Source organism: Aphelocoma coerulescens, chromosome 4, assembly GCF_041296385.1.
Source record: "Aphelocoma coerulescens isolate FSJ_1873_10779 chromosome 4, UR_Acoe_1.0, whole genome shotgun sequence".
Taxonomy (NCBI): domain Eukaryota; kingdom Metazoa; phylum Chordata; class Aves; order Passeriformes; family Corvidae; genus Aphelocoma; species Aphelocoma coerulescens.
The window spans coordinates 18,030,783-18,045,629 of NC_091017.1; the positions used below are offsets into that span (position 1 = coordinate 18,030,783).

Below are 14,847 nucleotides of genomic sequence, written 5' to 3' on the forward strand. Positions count from 1 at the left end.
ACTTATATTCATTTTCATTTAAATCCTTAGTTATTGCAAGCTAGCAACAAATTCATCCTGAATATTTTTCTTTATGATGCTTACATAGCTTGTTTTGCTTCTTGGCAGAAGAAAAACAACAGTGAAGACCTTATGTATTTATGCAGACTACAAATCAGATGAAAGTTACACTCCAAGCAAAATCTCTGTCAGAGTAGGAAATAATTTTCATAATCTCCAGGAAATCCGGGTAGGTCAATGACGCTTTGCTTTCTGTTTTAAGGCAGTTCTCTTTTGTTAGGACATCTGATGTAGTCAAGTGGTTTTTGGAGGTAAAATGTGGCATTGTGCTTGAAGGGGAAAGATGGCTGGGTTTATTTGGTGTTTGCTTTTAGTTTTTGTCTTGTAAATTTAGTAGACTGGTTTCTGTTTTTTTTTTTTCTTTTTATCAGGCTCTTTTACCAAACATCATTATAATTGAATATGTGCATAAATTAAGTTTTACTTTTGAGTATAGCTTTTAATCTTTTTAATACTGGACAGTCACTGAGATGTAAAAATTTTGGATGGGATGCAGTTTTTTAACAATATGAAGCAAAATCCAGTTTTTGTTTCCACAGATATGCCTAAGACTTTGAATGAGACGGAGTTGGAGTGTTTTGTTAGTGTTATTATTTATAAAATAATAAAATCCAGTATTTTTTTATGGTGGTGCTTCTAGCCAGAACTCTAATAAGATTTGAGGTGCTTTAAGTGCTTAGTTTTGCTTGCCTTTTGGTAAATGGTAAAAGCAGATTTGAAATTTTCGATGATCTTGGTAGAAGTCCATCTTGGAAACTGATCAGGTTACTCATAAGCAGGTATTTTGCTCATTCTGAGTCAGGGTAGCCTCATGTTTCAAATTCCTCTTCTCTGGAGCTCAGCAGTTACTGGCTGGTATTTTGGAAATGTTTAACTTACCAGCCTTATATGGCAGGTATTACAATAACAGAAGGATTGGGATAATGAGAAAAGGGTGGTGCTAAATGGTGGCTTGAATTTTTACTTTTGGGATTTTTATTGTTTTTGCTTTGGTTTTCAGTCCCAGCAATTCAAAGTCCCAATAGTAAGTTGCAAGTAGAAGGTTGTAGATGGTGTGGGAGTAAAAAAAGTGTAGTAGAGATGTCTGTTAGCATTATGTATCTGTCTACATCCTTTTAATGATTTGTGATGTTCTCTCAGCATAGATGTTTTTGACTCACACTTTTATCCTAAATTTTAAATTGAAGGGTCTTGAGGTGTTCTACTTTAATTTAATTAATTAAATATTCTTTTGGAAGAAATCAGTCACCACATTATTTTGACTTTCATCAGCTGCAAATTCTGCTTTTCAATCTTCCTAATTGTATCGTAGCAATTTGGGAATTGCACAGTATATGAAGAATGGCAGCTGGATCTTTTTCCTGCTAGGCTGCGGGTCTGTTTCCCGAGTGTCCACTAGATGTCATTGTTGTCCTTAATGATCAGTTTGATTTTTGCACTTTTATTTGCCCTTTCAATAACTGAGTGAATATTGTCCTTTTTGTAATCATGCTTAGTACAGCACTATACATATAGCTGCCTAAGTTTCTCATACACTGGTAGACTCCCACTCTCGAGGGTATGTGTGTTATTAATTTATTAAAGAACTGTAAAGCAATTAAATGTATAACAAGTGTATTAGTTTTCTCCAGTGTCTCAGGCAGTATTTCTTTAGCTCTTTTCTTGTTAAACACGGGATTCTATGCATAAATTTATGTAGTTAAAAATGGTACTTCTAAATGAAACAAGTTACTAGGTTTTTTTTTATGGTATGTGAGTGTGACTATAATATGATGCATGACAGTAATTCTTATGCATACCACATGCTCATGTGCCTTTTTTACTTCCAAATTTAGGAGAAAATACGGTCACACTTCTTAATAATGAGATACAATACTTGGATGCTGTAAAATGCTTGTGACTGTCATCACCATGATGTTACATGTTGCTATCAATTTTCATATTTCCTAAACTGCTTGATACTGTTACATTTTCCTTCAGTCCTGAAACTGTCTCCTTTCTTCAGCTTCTCTGACACATGGGGAGGTTATTAAAGCAGTGTGAACTGTTATGAGCTCTTTACAGAAATCTGCTTAATTATACAATGATTCCATTGGCTTCAGTACTGATTAACTGGGTGGAAAATCAGGCTAAAGCATTTTATATTTTTCCATGGATGCTTGCCCAACTCATAGTGTCTAATGAATGTGTTTTCTTTTCTAATGGTCTAATTTTCAACACAATGCAATATGCTGTTAGGCTAAATTTTGTCACAAATATAAGATTAGTATTAGTCTGTATTCTTGTATGTAGGCGTATCTTTTTTGGAACCTAAGATGAAATTATTTTCCGAATAATTCTTCCCCCTCGTTTGTACCCCATTGTACGGGATTGTGATGGGAACAGCCATCACAATCTGGCAGGACTATTCCCTTGTTCACTGCAGTTAAGGTGTGTGCAGTCAGCCTTCTCCTATGACTTAAGTGCCTTTGTATCACAGCTGCCAGGCTTGGAGAGCAAATGTTTTCTCATTTCCAGTCACAGAGTTTTCTCACATGGTGGTACAAACAGTCTGGATGGACAAGATAGTCTGTAGAGGCATTTTTGGAACAGCTTCCAGACTCCTCAGGATTTAAGTTATTACACTTTTTCATGATATGAAAATAACCCACTGCAAAGGGTATGAGTGAAGTACTGTCTGTGAGAGATCTCTGCTCTCTTCAAGTGATGCTCACCTGCTTATTACATTTGTACTTCCCTGAGACATTTAGATCTTCAGCAGTTCATCTTGCTGTGAGAATATTAAGTGTTTTGATGCTAAGTGCACATAGTATTTCAGGGTACAGTCTCTATCCATATATAATATATATATATACACACACCTTGTAGTTGCAGGGGTTTCTGCTGTCAGCCTATCATGTAGACTCAGGTGAAAGCCCTGTAATCTTAATACACCTTTGATGGCAACAGTGAGAAGTCTTTGGTTTAGGTTTTTGTTGGGATTTTTTGTTTGTTTGCTTTTCCTTTGGATTGCTGTCTGGTTTGTTTTCAGTTTGTTTTCTGTCCCTCTTGGCCTTGCCTGGTGTTTTGTAACCAGGTGCAAGCACAGCAGCCTCCCTGATGGTGTGGGGTTGTGACTGAGCACCACGGACAGGGCTCCTTCTTCACTGAAGAGATTCTGCACTAGAGGGACGAATTACCAACTGGAGGAATGCCCAAGCTGGGAAGCTTTTCCAAGAGATAGTTAAGGAAGAGTGACCCTACTGTAATGCCTTTACTCCTGCAGTGTCCAGTGACTGTAGTGAAGAGGTTGGACTTAGCCAGATGTTTTCTGGAACCCAGCAGTGAGCAATCTTCACCTATTTCCTGTATGTGGAGTAAACTTAGATGCTGAGGAGTGAGGACATAGCTTGTCATAAAGCTCTTGCAAGGTACTCAATCAAGGAAATCAAATCTCTAAGGTGCATTTTTAAACTGCTTGCCACTGAAGGTGGAGTACTGAGTTGTTATTCCTTTAGATTCCTGACTAGGCTTCAGGTACTTCAGTTAGAAAGCATTCCTCTGTATTCTTTCTTCCATTCAAGAAAAGAGACATTTCTGACCACTAATTATTCTTTGGGTTTAGAATGTCAATTAAAAATAGTCTGCTTTCTGCAAACTACTCTTGATGCTAAGAAAAGACTGAGTAAACTTTAGTTTTATAGAATTTCAATCTGTAGTCTTTCCTGTCTGTCTCTAAGATGCTCCACAGACACAATCATCACACAAGTTGTTAGTTTTGATGGTTATCTTCCTGTTAATGCTGGCTGAGTATGGATTGGTTTCATCAGGATGCCCACAGGACCTGTTCCTTACATCTAAAATGCACTGGTATTGGAAATCTGCAAAGCAGGGGAGTAGAATGCTCCACTGGTATTGGTTAGTTATCAAGCCTTGTGATTGATGTCAAAGGTAGGAATCAAATTTTGGAAGCAGGATTATTTCCATTTGATGCAGTTGGTACTCTGTACATACTTCCACCTTCCAGCAGTGGATATTTTGTGAATCCCCAACTGGGATGTTTACATGAACTCATCTTTACAAAAAGAAGGCAAATTAAATTACATAACGTCACCGTTCCCTGCCAATATCATCATCACTGTAGGTGATATGACCTTTTCATCATTCCTATGCTTATGGAAATAACTAATGTATTAGTTATTTCAGTGCTTCAAACTGTGGAAATTATGAACAGGATTGCAATTCTCTGCCCTTTTATACTATGGAATGGTAATACATTAGAGCAGAGCTTACTGTGCAGTCATGAGAAATGCAGTTATTGAAATAGCCTGTTATGCATATGAGGTGTGTCTATACAAATAGGGAGGTCCACATTGGAGCTAGTAGAACAGTGGAAGATTATTTTGGCCTACTCACTTTAAAATTGTTAAGCATTTTTATCTTACCTTGCTATGAAATGGTATATTAAGAGAAATAAGCATCTCTTTTGTAGAGGAAAACTAAACATGGTTTTTATGCTGTGGTATGTGTTACATGTAAAAAATATTTTTTCTTTTGTTTCTGAGCAGTCAGAAACAAATCTATGAAGGAACCTTTTCTTGCCACAGAAGGGCTCAATTAGGGAAGGGTACCTTAAAGAGGCCCTGTATTTTTAATACTGTCAGTTTGACTTGACTTTCTGAAGCAGAGGAAAAGCCATGTGAAACAATATGGCAACAGCTTCTGTGGAGGGCAGCAAGTTGATGAAGTACAGAGCTTTCCTCGAGGGAACTCAAGTACAGAGAGCCTAGGAACTGACTGAAGCACTGAGTGTTACATATGTGTGAAAGCCCCTCCTGCAGTTACAACCTTCTTCGTGATGGTTCTTTTAAGTTCCACCGTGAAAAAGAAATTGGAAAATCACCACCCTCACAGTAAAGAACTTCTTAGTAAGATCTAATCTAAACTTTAGTTTAAAACTGTTCCTCCTTGTCCTATCACTACATGTCCTTGTAAAATGTCTCCCTTTCTTATAGGCTCCCTTAGGTACTGGAAGGCCCCAATTAGGTCACACTGCCACCTTCTCTTCCTATAGCGAGTATTTTATTACATTGTTTCATCTCTTTTCTGTGCATGAAGTTCTAGTAGGAGGGTTTGAAGAGATTTCCCCAAAATCTTTGTTTGTTAAATATTTTACTTATGTAAAAGTCTTTTTGGTACCAGTGGCTTAAAAATTCAAATTTTTAAAACTATATGTTATCAATGCAGTTAAACTGTCCTCCAGCATGATGGGGGAATCTTTAATTGGCTTTAATGCAGCATTCACTACTGTATTCTAATTACAATACTGCAAACACATTCCAGTCCTTTCTCTGCTGGACCGTGAGCAGGTTGCACACAGCGCTCTGTGTGTGAGGGCGAGAGTCAGATGTTTGAACTTTTTATATTAGTATTTTTTTTAAAAGGCAGATATAGAATGCTATAGAGCATATTAGGTGAGCATAATCTCTGGCACTCTTTTGAAGTTTGTAGGATAATACTACTGATGTAGAATAGTAATCATATAATAGTTGTGATAGTTATCATATGCTACTGTTATAGTATAGTAATCATCTTGTAGGAAAGTGAAGTGGTTTGTTTGTAGTCTATGCAGGTTATCTCTGCTATTGAACCAGTATCTCAAGTCAAAGTTTATACCTGACTGAAACTTGGAATTGTGTTGTTCATTTTGGTACCAGATTATAGCTGCTTGACATATTTTGTTCAAGTGAATTAGTTCTGTGTAGGATTGCCTGGCTTGAACTGGTATCATTTACTTAAAAGCTCCCCAGAAAAAGCACCATACACACTTAAGTATAAAGTTCCTTCCCATTAAGAACAGTCCTTAAAACCTATTGTTCCCATTTGTTCATCAGTTTGTTATACTGAGTCAGCTTTTCTTGGTGACACTTTTCAGAAAAGTATGGTTTTAGTGGTGCTTTAATATTGATTAGGTAGATGTTAGAGATTTAATATACTGTGTATACTTCTGTGTTGTTCACCAAGTTTATTGCTTTATGGAGTCTATATTTCATTATTGATTATCTCTGTGATTGTCTACTGTACTACAGACTTCCCAGATTGTTTCAGTAGGCTTTTCAATCTTTGTAGAACCTCTAGAATACCCAAAGCAGTTGAAGGGAGCTGTGAAAAACTGCTGGTTTTCCTTGATAGTTTCTTACCTTCTCTATATCTCTAAAAGTTTTATTCAGGGAAGACTTCAGTAGTGAAGATCAGTGTACCAATAGACCAACCCCCTTAGCATTCCTAATTAGTAAAAATGAAGAATCTCTTCTTCACAAGAAGATACTGTTATGAAGGGAGTACATGTATGGTGAAGGGAGCACATGTATGTCTTAATAAAAGTTCTGTGAGAGTAGGGTCTGTCACTTTTCTCCTCTGCAGATGTTGCCAGTGGCATGGCCATGCTGCTCATGTACAAAAATTCTAGCTAGAGCTGTGGAATAGTCTTGGGGTTTTGTCCTAATTTTATTTTTAACTCTACCAACTCCTGCACCTGATTTGCACAGACACACACACGCACCTACACATACTGTGCTTTTGGCTTTTGTGAAAGCATTTTATGTAGCCTTCAGGCCTTAGAGCTACATATAGCTTTGTTTCTTTTAAACCATGGCTTTTTCTTTCTAATGCCTGGATAGAGCAGAGATGCTGATCTGTCTTCCTTTGATAGCATTACCAAATTTTTGGAGCTCTTAGAGAGATCAAATGTCTGTGTTCTTTAGCTCCTAGGAATTGGTCCAAATATGTATATTGATGTACAGTAGATCATATCTATCTAAAACAGTAGCCCCCATGCCCTTCGCTCCCTGAAATTTCCAAGTTGTAATCAAACTTATGTGCTATCAGGCTGAGGGAAGAAAAGCATGTTTTTCTTTTACATGCTCAAAATGTAGTGAAAATCCCTGTGGACAGTTGTGTTTACAAGGGTAACTGTCTGCATTCAATTGTGGGTTATAAAAGTGCTTGCTTGAATAAATACACAGAGCTATCAGACAGAACAACCAATAGTTCGTTGGACTAATTGACCTTGTCAGTAGAATAGAAACACTTGCAAATAAAATTCCTGTTGCCAGCAAAGCTGCAACTGAAAACCCCTGAAGAAACTGTGTATATCCTCTAACTATCTTGGAATGCAATGATTCAGGCAGCAGACATGTGCAGTGGGAGGGGGCAGGAGGGGGGGAATCATTAACCAAGAAAGTTGTACGTACCAGCAGTTTTCAGTGGGCTCTTTTTGCAGCATGAGGCTGTATGCATACCTCAAACCATTAAGTAGTTCTCTTTCCATATTCAGAGTTATGTGTTCTACCAATTGTTACTACTTTTGCCATCCCTTGGGTCCCCTTGTATGATTTGTTTTGCTGGTCTGCTTTTATTATAATGTAGCCTTTTCAGAAAAGGCGAAGGTGTTTGGCTGGTAATCATAGCATGTTGTAATGAGGGTGGAGTGTGTTTGTCATTCTGCAGTAATGGTTGACTTTCATGAATGCCAGTGTCTATAACCACACAGGCTGTGGCAGTTTATCTTTTTGAATATATTCGGATTGCATAACAGTGGAAAAGAACCACAGTAAATATCAGAATATCTGGTCTTCCAATCAAAACCATGGAACCATTTTTTTACTTTACCCAGTGATGAGTCATGTATCTTCCCATTAAAAAAAGGGAAAATATTTCACTCCAGAAATAAGTCTTCACAAGTGAATTAGTCATATATCAGACATTTCCTTTTAAAAGTTTGGATAATGTCACACAGGTGGAAGTAGTATTTAAAAAAAAAGGAACAGTGAAAGGCACAACAGGCTTCACTGTGTACTATAAAAACATGATTTTATTTTGGTTAGAAAACAAAACAGGAAAAATGGCATTTGGAAAATAAAGTCTGAAAAATGGTCTAGTTAGCTGCTAAATAAACTTCAGAGATGAAGGTTTAAAAAACCCCACCAAGATCTGTAAAAGGAGGAGGGGGGAATAGTGTATTTCACCTTAAGTAAGGGACAATGTGTAATAAGGGATTTTGTGGTTTTACAGCTCGGTGCATGTGTTTGAAAGCTGTTCTCTCAGCAACGTGGGTGGCAGGTTATGCTACCATATAATGTATTGTAGTTGGCTCTCCACACTTGTCAGGGTTAGCGTTCAACCATTCGGAAAATTTTCCCATTGTTCTATCATGTGAACCAAGGCTAGTGTTGAATTCCCAATAACCTTCTGCAGGAAAAAGAGGTTTAATTAGAAAGTTTGAAATTTGATTACTTCTGTTATTGTCTTAATGCACTTCTCTCTAATTTAGGTGCTTATCTGCAAATGCAATCAATTTTTGCTCAGAAAGATGAAAAGCAAACTTAACTCTGTACTGCAGTTGCTTCCACACTTTAAAAAGAAAACTTGTATACTCAATTCTGTCTTTCTTCAGCATTAACACTCTATTTCCATCTTAAACATGTTTGCTTTAGATGGATCATAGCTTTTGGCAGCTACTGCATTTTTAGCAAATAATACTGTTTCTAGTAAGAGTTGCAAAAAAAAAAACTTTGTGTGAGGTCCTTGTAAACTGAACCTTGGGAACGTTATGTTATTTCTGTATTTTCCCTTCTTTTGTGCTTCTTCTCTATTTGTGTCATGGTTATAAATTACATCGTTTGAACTAGAGAATTAAAAACATTTCATTTTGTGATTCCTGTAATTTAAAAAAAGAGAATGTTTGTTTTATATGTATTTTTTTTTTTTCTTTTTACCTGTTATTTCAGTAGCTGGCACACAGAGAAATAAGCAATTATGGTATTGAAATTTCATTGTGCCAGCACCTCCAGGGCATAATCCAAAAAAACCAGAAAAATCGCCTGCTGGGTTGTATGCAGTAAGCTTGTGTGAACATCAGTGTCTGCTGTTCACACATAATTTTTTACTGGAAGTTCCTGTTGGAATAAAGGTTCTGTGTTTGGAGAGTGTACTGGGATACTTGTTGGTCAATGGTTTTCCAAAGTTTGTAGGGATTTCTAATTACAGTTTACCAGTGTAGGCTCACTAGCTACTTCTTGCAGATAATCATTAATGTTTCAGAAGTAAGAGAAGCAAGCAGGGATTTGGCAACATAAAAACTGTAACAAGAAAGATCTTGGTGCTTGCTCTTCTCTTCATTTAAGCATTCTCTTGAAGACTGAGCTGGGAGTGAGGAATAAGGTGGGTGGATGGAGGGGGAGGTGACAGCATGACAGAAGACACTCACATACTTAGTTTCTCTACTTCAATATTTAACCCCTTCCCTTCCTTCCCTCTCCTTTTTTAATGCAAGTGTGGTGTCTAGCTGACATTTTAAAACATATGAGTGCCTCCAACATTACAGCTTATAGTGGGTGTCAGTGTGATGCTCACCCAGAACACCTTCATGGTGCTCAGTCAGGCGAACCCCCTCAGCTGATAGGAATTCATTTGAACTGTGGTTTACGAAACATGATCCTGTTCACTTTCAAACTGGAGCATGTAGCAACATCTATTTTATCTCTTGTGTTTGATCTCTCTGCACTTGGACAGAAGGATGCAGACCCTGGTAGGCAAACTGTTTAATGCATTTTTTTACTTGGGTGTTTGAAGGGGTTCCTGGTCACATAAGACTTCAAGGTTTGAACTAAGGAAAATGAATATCTTTGTCTTCGTTGGCTGGCTGTATCATTTATTGGCTTTTGAGGAAGTGGATTCTAGACAGCTGACTTCACAGTTATTTAGCAGAGCAAAGAGGTAGGTACCATGGAAGAAACTGTCTGGAACAAGGGACACTTCTTTGATCTCAAGAAGGCAGCATGTTAGGAAGGAGGTCTTGGAAAAGTGCAGCAGGCCTGTATTTGGAAGGGAAATTCTATTCTTCTGTAGTAAAGGGCCCTGCATAGTGCATGGAAATTGTTAAATAAAGGGTTGTTTCTCTATCCCATCTTTCTTCTTCTTCTTCTACCCTACCACATTCTATAGTCATGCTCTTTCCCATTCTATAAGTTCCAAAGGCTTGAGTAATCCAAAATTATCTCCTCTGGTTTTGGATTCCAAATGTGAAAACATCATGGGAGTCACACCACCATCTTTTGCTTGAAGGATGTTAAACAGACTTGTGCCAAAACTGACAGTAAGATGCTGCTCACTCACTCCTGCTTTCCTCTTTCTAGAGAGGTTGCTCACCTTTGGGAAGCTTCTTGCCTTTAAGCTACTTTTTTCTACACTGTGAAATAGGATTGGGAGGGATAAAGTCAGTGACTTATAAACAATCATCTTTGATTTACCTGATTGCCTTCATGGACTTAATTGTGGAGAGTAACTAGAGGGAGCAGTAGATATTTTCAAACATTAAGAAGTGCCAAATACATGCAGCAAGGTCAAGTCCAAGATTTGATTCTGATCCCTCTGGGTGCTGCTTCTAGCATAGTATCAAAATCCTCCAAAAGTAAAGCCAGCCGTCAACATTTAATTTGGTTTAAGCATAAGAAAAGATATGAAAGGAATGGGAATTTTCTTGGATACCTAACAAAGTTTTAAGCTGTCATCTCAACTGGTGCTGGTCAGCTGGCACAGCACACCTTATTTTCTGTTTCACTTAAACATCTTGTAGGCACCAGCAGCTGGAAACATCCTGTGACTGTGTTCACCACCCTTTGCCAAACCAACAGTTTGGCAGTGGGATGGAGGGAGGAAGTGGCCCCAATTTAGAAGAAATTAGGAGCCAATTGGCCCACCACTTATTATTCTCTGTATGTGTGGCTTCCATGTTATAATACTTTTATTTGCATCTGTACAAATGCAGTCACACTTGGCTGTTTGCAGTACATACTGCCTTGTGGCAAAGTTATCAGGTGTTGCTATTAATTAGGATTAAAAAAATCCTGAAACAAATCCATTAAATGCACTGGATGTGCCATGCTTTGTCAAGTCAGCACCAAAAAAATCCAATCAAAAATTTCCATAAATTCAGGAAGACATAAAGGAACAAGGGTATTTTATGTAGGCATATGGGGGGGATTTTATAATTACAATTTTATAATTACAATCAGCCATTTTTGTCATTCCTGAAGCCTAACATTCTAGTGGAAAGCTGAGATTATTCATGGTGTCACTAGGAAAGTAGTTCCAGAAAGGAATTCTCTTGATGTAGTAAATTGAAGCAATCCTCAGTGTTCAGAAGAAAATGCTACCTGGCAGGTGGTAGAGATATAGAACAAATCCAGGGTTCTTGAGCAAGAGGCTCAGTTGCTTCAGAGCTGCCATCATGGCTGTTCTTTCCAGAGTGAGGTCTTGCTCCTGTGATTACTGAAATGTTGTTTTGGTCGGAGATCACGTGTCTGTGTGTAGCTTTGATGAGAACACTGCTACACAGGGTATAAATTCAGTTCTTTGCTAAGTTTTATTGGGTGGGAAGGGATTGAATGTGGTGTTACCCTGTTCCTTATCTCAAGTAGTGCATGGAAATGTTTCTATAGATATGAAGTATAAATTTATTTCTTTCTGAGGGCTGTTCTCTGCCTTCATCTGTCATAAGATAACTGAGATCGTGTGTTTGAGTCGGAAAAACCTTTCCCAGGATTTTTCCATTTTCAGTGCGAACACACAGGAGAGGGTGGAGTGAGAATAATAATGTAGCATATGTGTCTGGCTTGAGGGCCTGTGCTCTCTAGCTCCTTTCATCCAGTTCCTAAAGAAGGTTTATCTAACAGTCCTATTTTATTTCAGAATGAATTCTGTAGTGTTTTAGGTCTCATGTTAAAGAAATGTTAACAAATACAGTTTTTTATTGAAGCTTTTTATGAATGCTGTTCTCAGTCACAGTTTTTGAGTGAATCATGAGGCCTAGCCCCTAATACTTACTTTTTAATTATTATCCCCCCCCCCCCCGTATCTGTCAGAGATCAAATTCAACTGTAGGTATGAAGGATTTTTTTGGATTATTTCTACTAGCAAATGCAGAAAATCCTAATTTGTTTCTCTTAGCTGAGATTAATTTGTTATTTCTTAGTAAGATGGTGTTGCTGAGCATAATTAGTAAGGTAAAAATCAAATCATGTTTTTGTTTTTTTTTTTTGTTTCAAAAAGAGTTGTGATTCCATATCAGGAGAAACGATGTAGTAAAATTTTGAAGTAGACTTCCCTCTGCTTTAACAGGTCTCTGTTGTGATTATGATGGTCACCATGTTTAAAAGAGGTTTTCATAAATCAGCTTTCGGTAAATCCAGCACTGCTGGAGTAGGAACTTCTGTTGTGGAATTATTGGACTTTTCTTCTTTTTCTTTATGTTGTCATAAGGAGTTAGACATTTACTTGCATAGCAGAAATAAATTAAGCAGAGGAGCATATGTAGCCACAGGACTTGTAGATATACAGTAAATCACTTAGATTTGCCATCCAATTCCATCTGCTTGTTGTTGACTGCACTTTGTTAAGCAGTAAGATGACACCCCACAGTAGCTCTAGACTTAGGACATAGCAGGCCTGCTGGTAAACAAGTTTTTAATTATCTCATTCTCGTGCTTTGTTTTTTTTCCCCTGCCCCCTCATTTTTCAGGAGCATACTTTGGATGTCATTTTATTTTGATTCTTACACAGTTCATGCTGAAAAGCTCATGTTCTTGGTCTGTAGGATGTAGCACTAAGGCTATTCCAGATGCTGTTGGTAGCAGAAGTGTTGTTGCAGTGATGGGGTCGTTAACCCAGCAGTGTACAGCACCACTGAATACCTTTTTAAACTGTACATTCTTTGAGTAAATGATGACTTGAGGAACCTTTGAGTCCCAGAAAGAAGTCAAGAAATAAAATTCATCTAGATTGAAAGAAGCAGAGTCTAGAGTCTGACCTCCACATAAAACAATGGAAAAAAGCCTTGCATTTTTTTTCGGACATGCTTTCTTATTGATTTGTAAGAAAACACAAGCAAAAGGTAAAAACTCCACTGCATTTGTTACAGCACATTAAAGAAATTCTGTTTAGATGTAAAATTAAATGCTTCCATTGGGCAACAGACCTGATTCCAGCTTTGCAAATTTATGGAAGTGTATTCTGGCTCACATAAAACTACCCAGCTGAACCTCTGACAGATATACTCATATAAAGTTCATTCCTATGAAAATATATCTCCAGTGAGACATGTTTATGAATTTGGGATCTTTCTTAGATGAGACTCTGCATTGCATTTTAAATTTGCACAAATAGTTTTCACAACAGTCTTTTGCATTTGTTTCCAAAGAGTAAATATTCCTTGAGCTGAGCATTACACTCTGGATCCTGTGAAATGTTACTCTACATTTGCTTGTTGAAACCTGGCGTGCTACAGCACACTTGAGTAATCTTGAAGTTTATCAGGTTTTGCCCTGCTCGCTTTTACTGAGCATACACGGAGTCCTTATTCAGACACAGAAATGTTATATTTGTTTGCATACTGTACTTCTGCAGGATTTGGAGATTACTTACATAAGTTTAGGGTCTTTAAATTCCTTGATTTTTGCAAGAGGCAACCCTCTTCAATTCTCAGAAACAAGCCACTCCTGTGAAACCAGGAAAAATGTTTTCCCTTCACCCCAGTGCTTTTTGTGTCTTAAAGCAACAACTTTTCCTCTCTCTGGTAAAGAATGAGTAGGGTTTTTTTAATTTGGTAGCACTCAGGTATAATTTGTTCCTGTCTTTTCCTGAGAAATAAAGTCACTCAGGAGCTGCAATCTTGTGTAACAGATAAAAAGTTACAGCCATGCAGTTTTGTGGGCCTGTCGTATGGTAGAAGACCAGGAATCTAGTTCTCTTCAAGGTGTGGTAATAGCCCTTTTCAGTGAGGGGAATGTTGCTCTTTTTTTTGGTTTAGATGTACTTTCTTCCCCTCACTTATAAAAAATTCTTGAGAGCTAGCAGCTGGCTGCTACTACTTCTATGGACTAATTTTTAAATATCATGATATTCCCATTTTTTTACATTTGTTCATTTCCCATATTAATTTTCTGTATTCTCTGGGATGCAAAGTGCATGGCATGAAATGTGGTCACTAGGTTATTGCTGCTAAGTTATTTGAAATAGTTTGATAGACAATTAACTCAGTGTGGCCAGTTTTCAGACACTTAAATCTTTAATATTCCTCGCATAATTTTTTTTTTTTCCAAATACTTTCTTTGTATAATTTAACTGTAGCTATGTCTAGACATATTTCCTGGATATGGCTAAACAATTTTGAAGGTAAATTATGACCTGGGTTTTTTTGCACTTTCTCGCAAACAGAGTATCATTCCATTATATATGTTAGGAGAAATGGGAACTGCAGACATCTGCAGTACAGTTTTCATCCAATTTGCAAACTTCTGCCCCTTTGTAAAATTAGTTACTTCCCAGAAATGTTTTCCAGCCTTTGCTTCCATTTACAGTCAGTGTGTGCAGTGCACCCATAGAATACATTTGTATTGTTCCTACTTGTACCCAGCAGTTCTAGCTCAAAAAGAATTCATAGGACTTCTCCCTTTATGCTTTGCCATCTTCTGGGTTTTACTGTGCTCATTCTATTTGCCTTAAGGTCCTCTTGTATAAGGCCATTGTTCAAAGCACTTGTTTCTTGCTTAAAGAATATTCTATCTATACTCTCCTTGAAGATTCTGTGGTGTTAATCATAGAATCATTTAGGTTGGAAAAGACCTCTAAGACCATCAAGTCCAGCCTGTTCTGTTACTTTTCATAAAAGGCAGCTGCCTTGTCCCGTTCTGCAGTTCCATTTATAATGCAAATTCACCTGAACTTCAGAATGGTTTTTTAAATATATAT

At 37.5% G+C, this 14,847-nt stretch overlaps 1 protein-coding gene across 7 annotated transcripts in view; it reads left to right on the top strand.

The window, feature by feature from the left end:
* ANAPC10 (anaphase promoting complex subunit 10) overlaps positions 1 to 14,847 on the top strand; it is a 33,984-nt gene that overhangs the window by 9,189 nt on the left and 9,948 nt on the right. For all 7 annotated transcript variants that reach the window (XM_069012887.1, XM_069012883.1, XM_069012884.1 and 4 more), the window contains one exon: positions 109 to 229. In XM_069012887.1, coding sequence (XP_068868988.1) covers positions 109 to 229 — 121 coding nt within the window. The remainder of the gene's footprint in view (positions 1 to 108; positions 230 to 14,847) is intronic.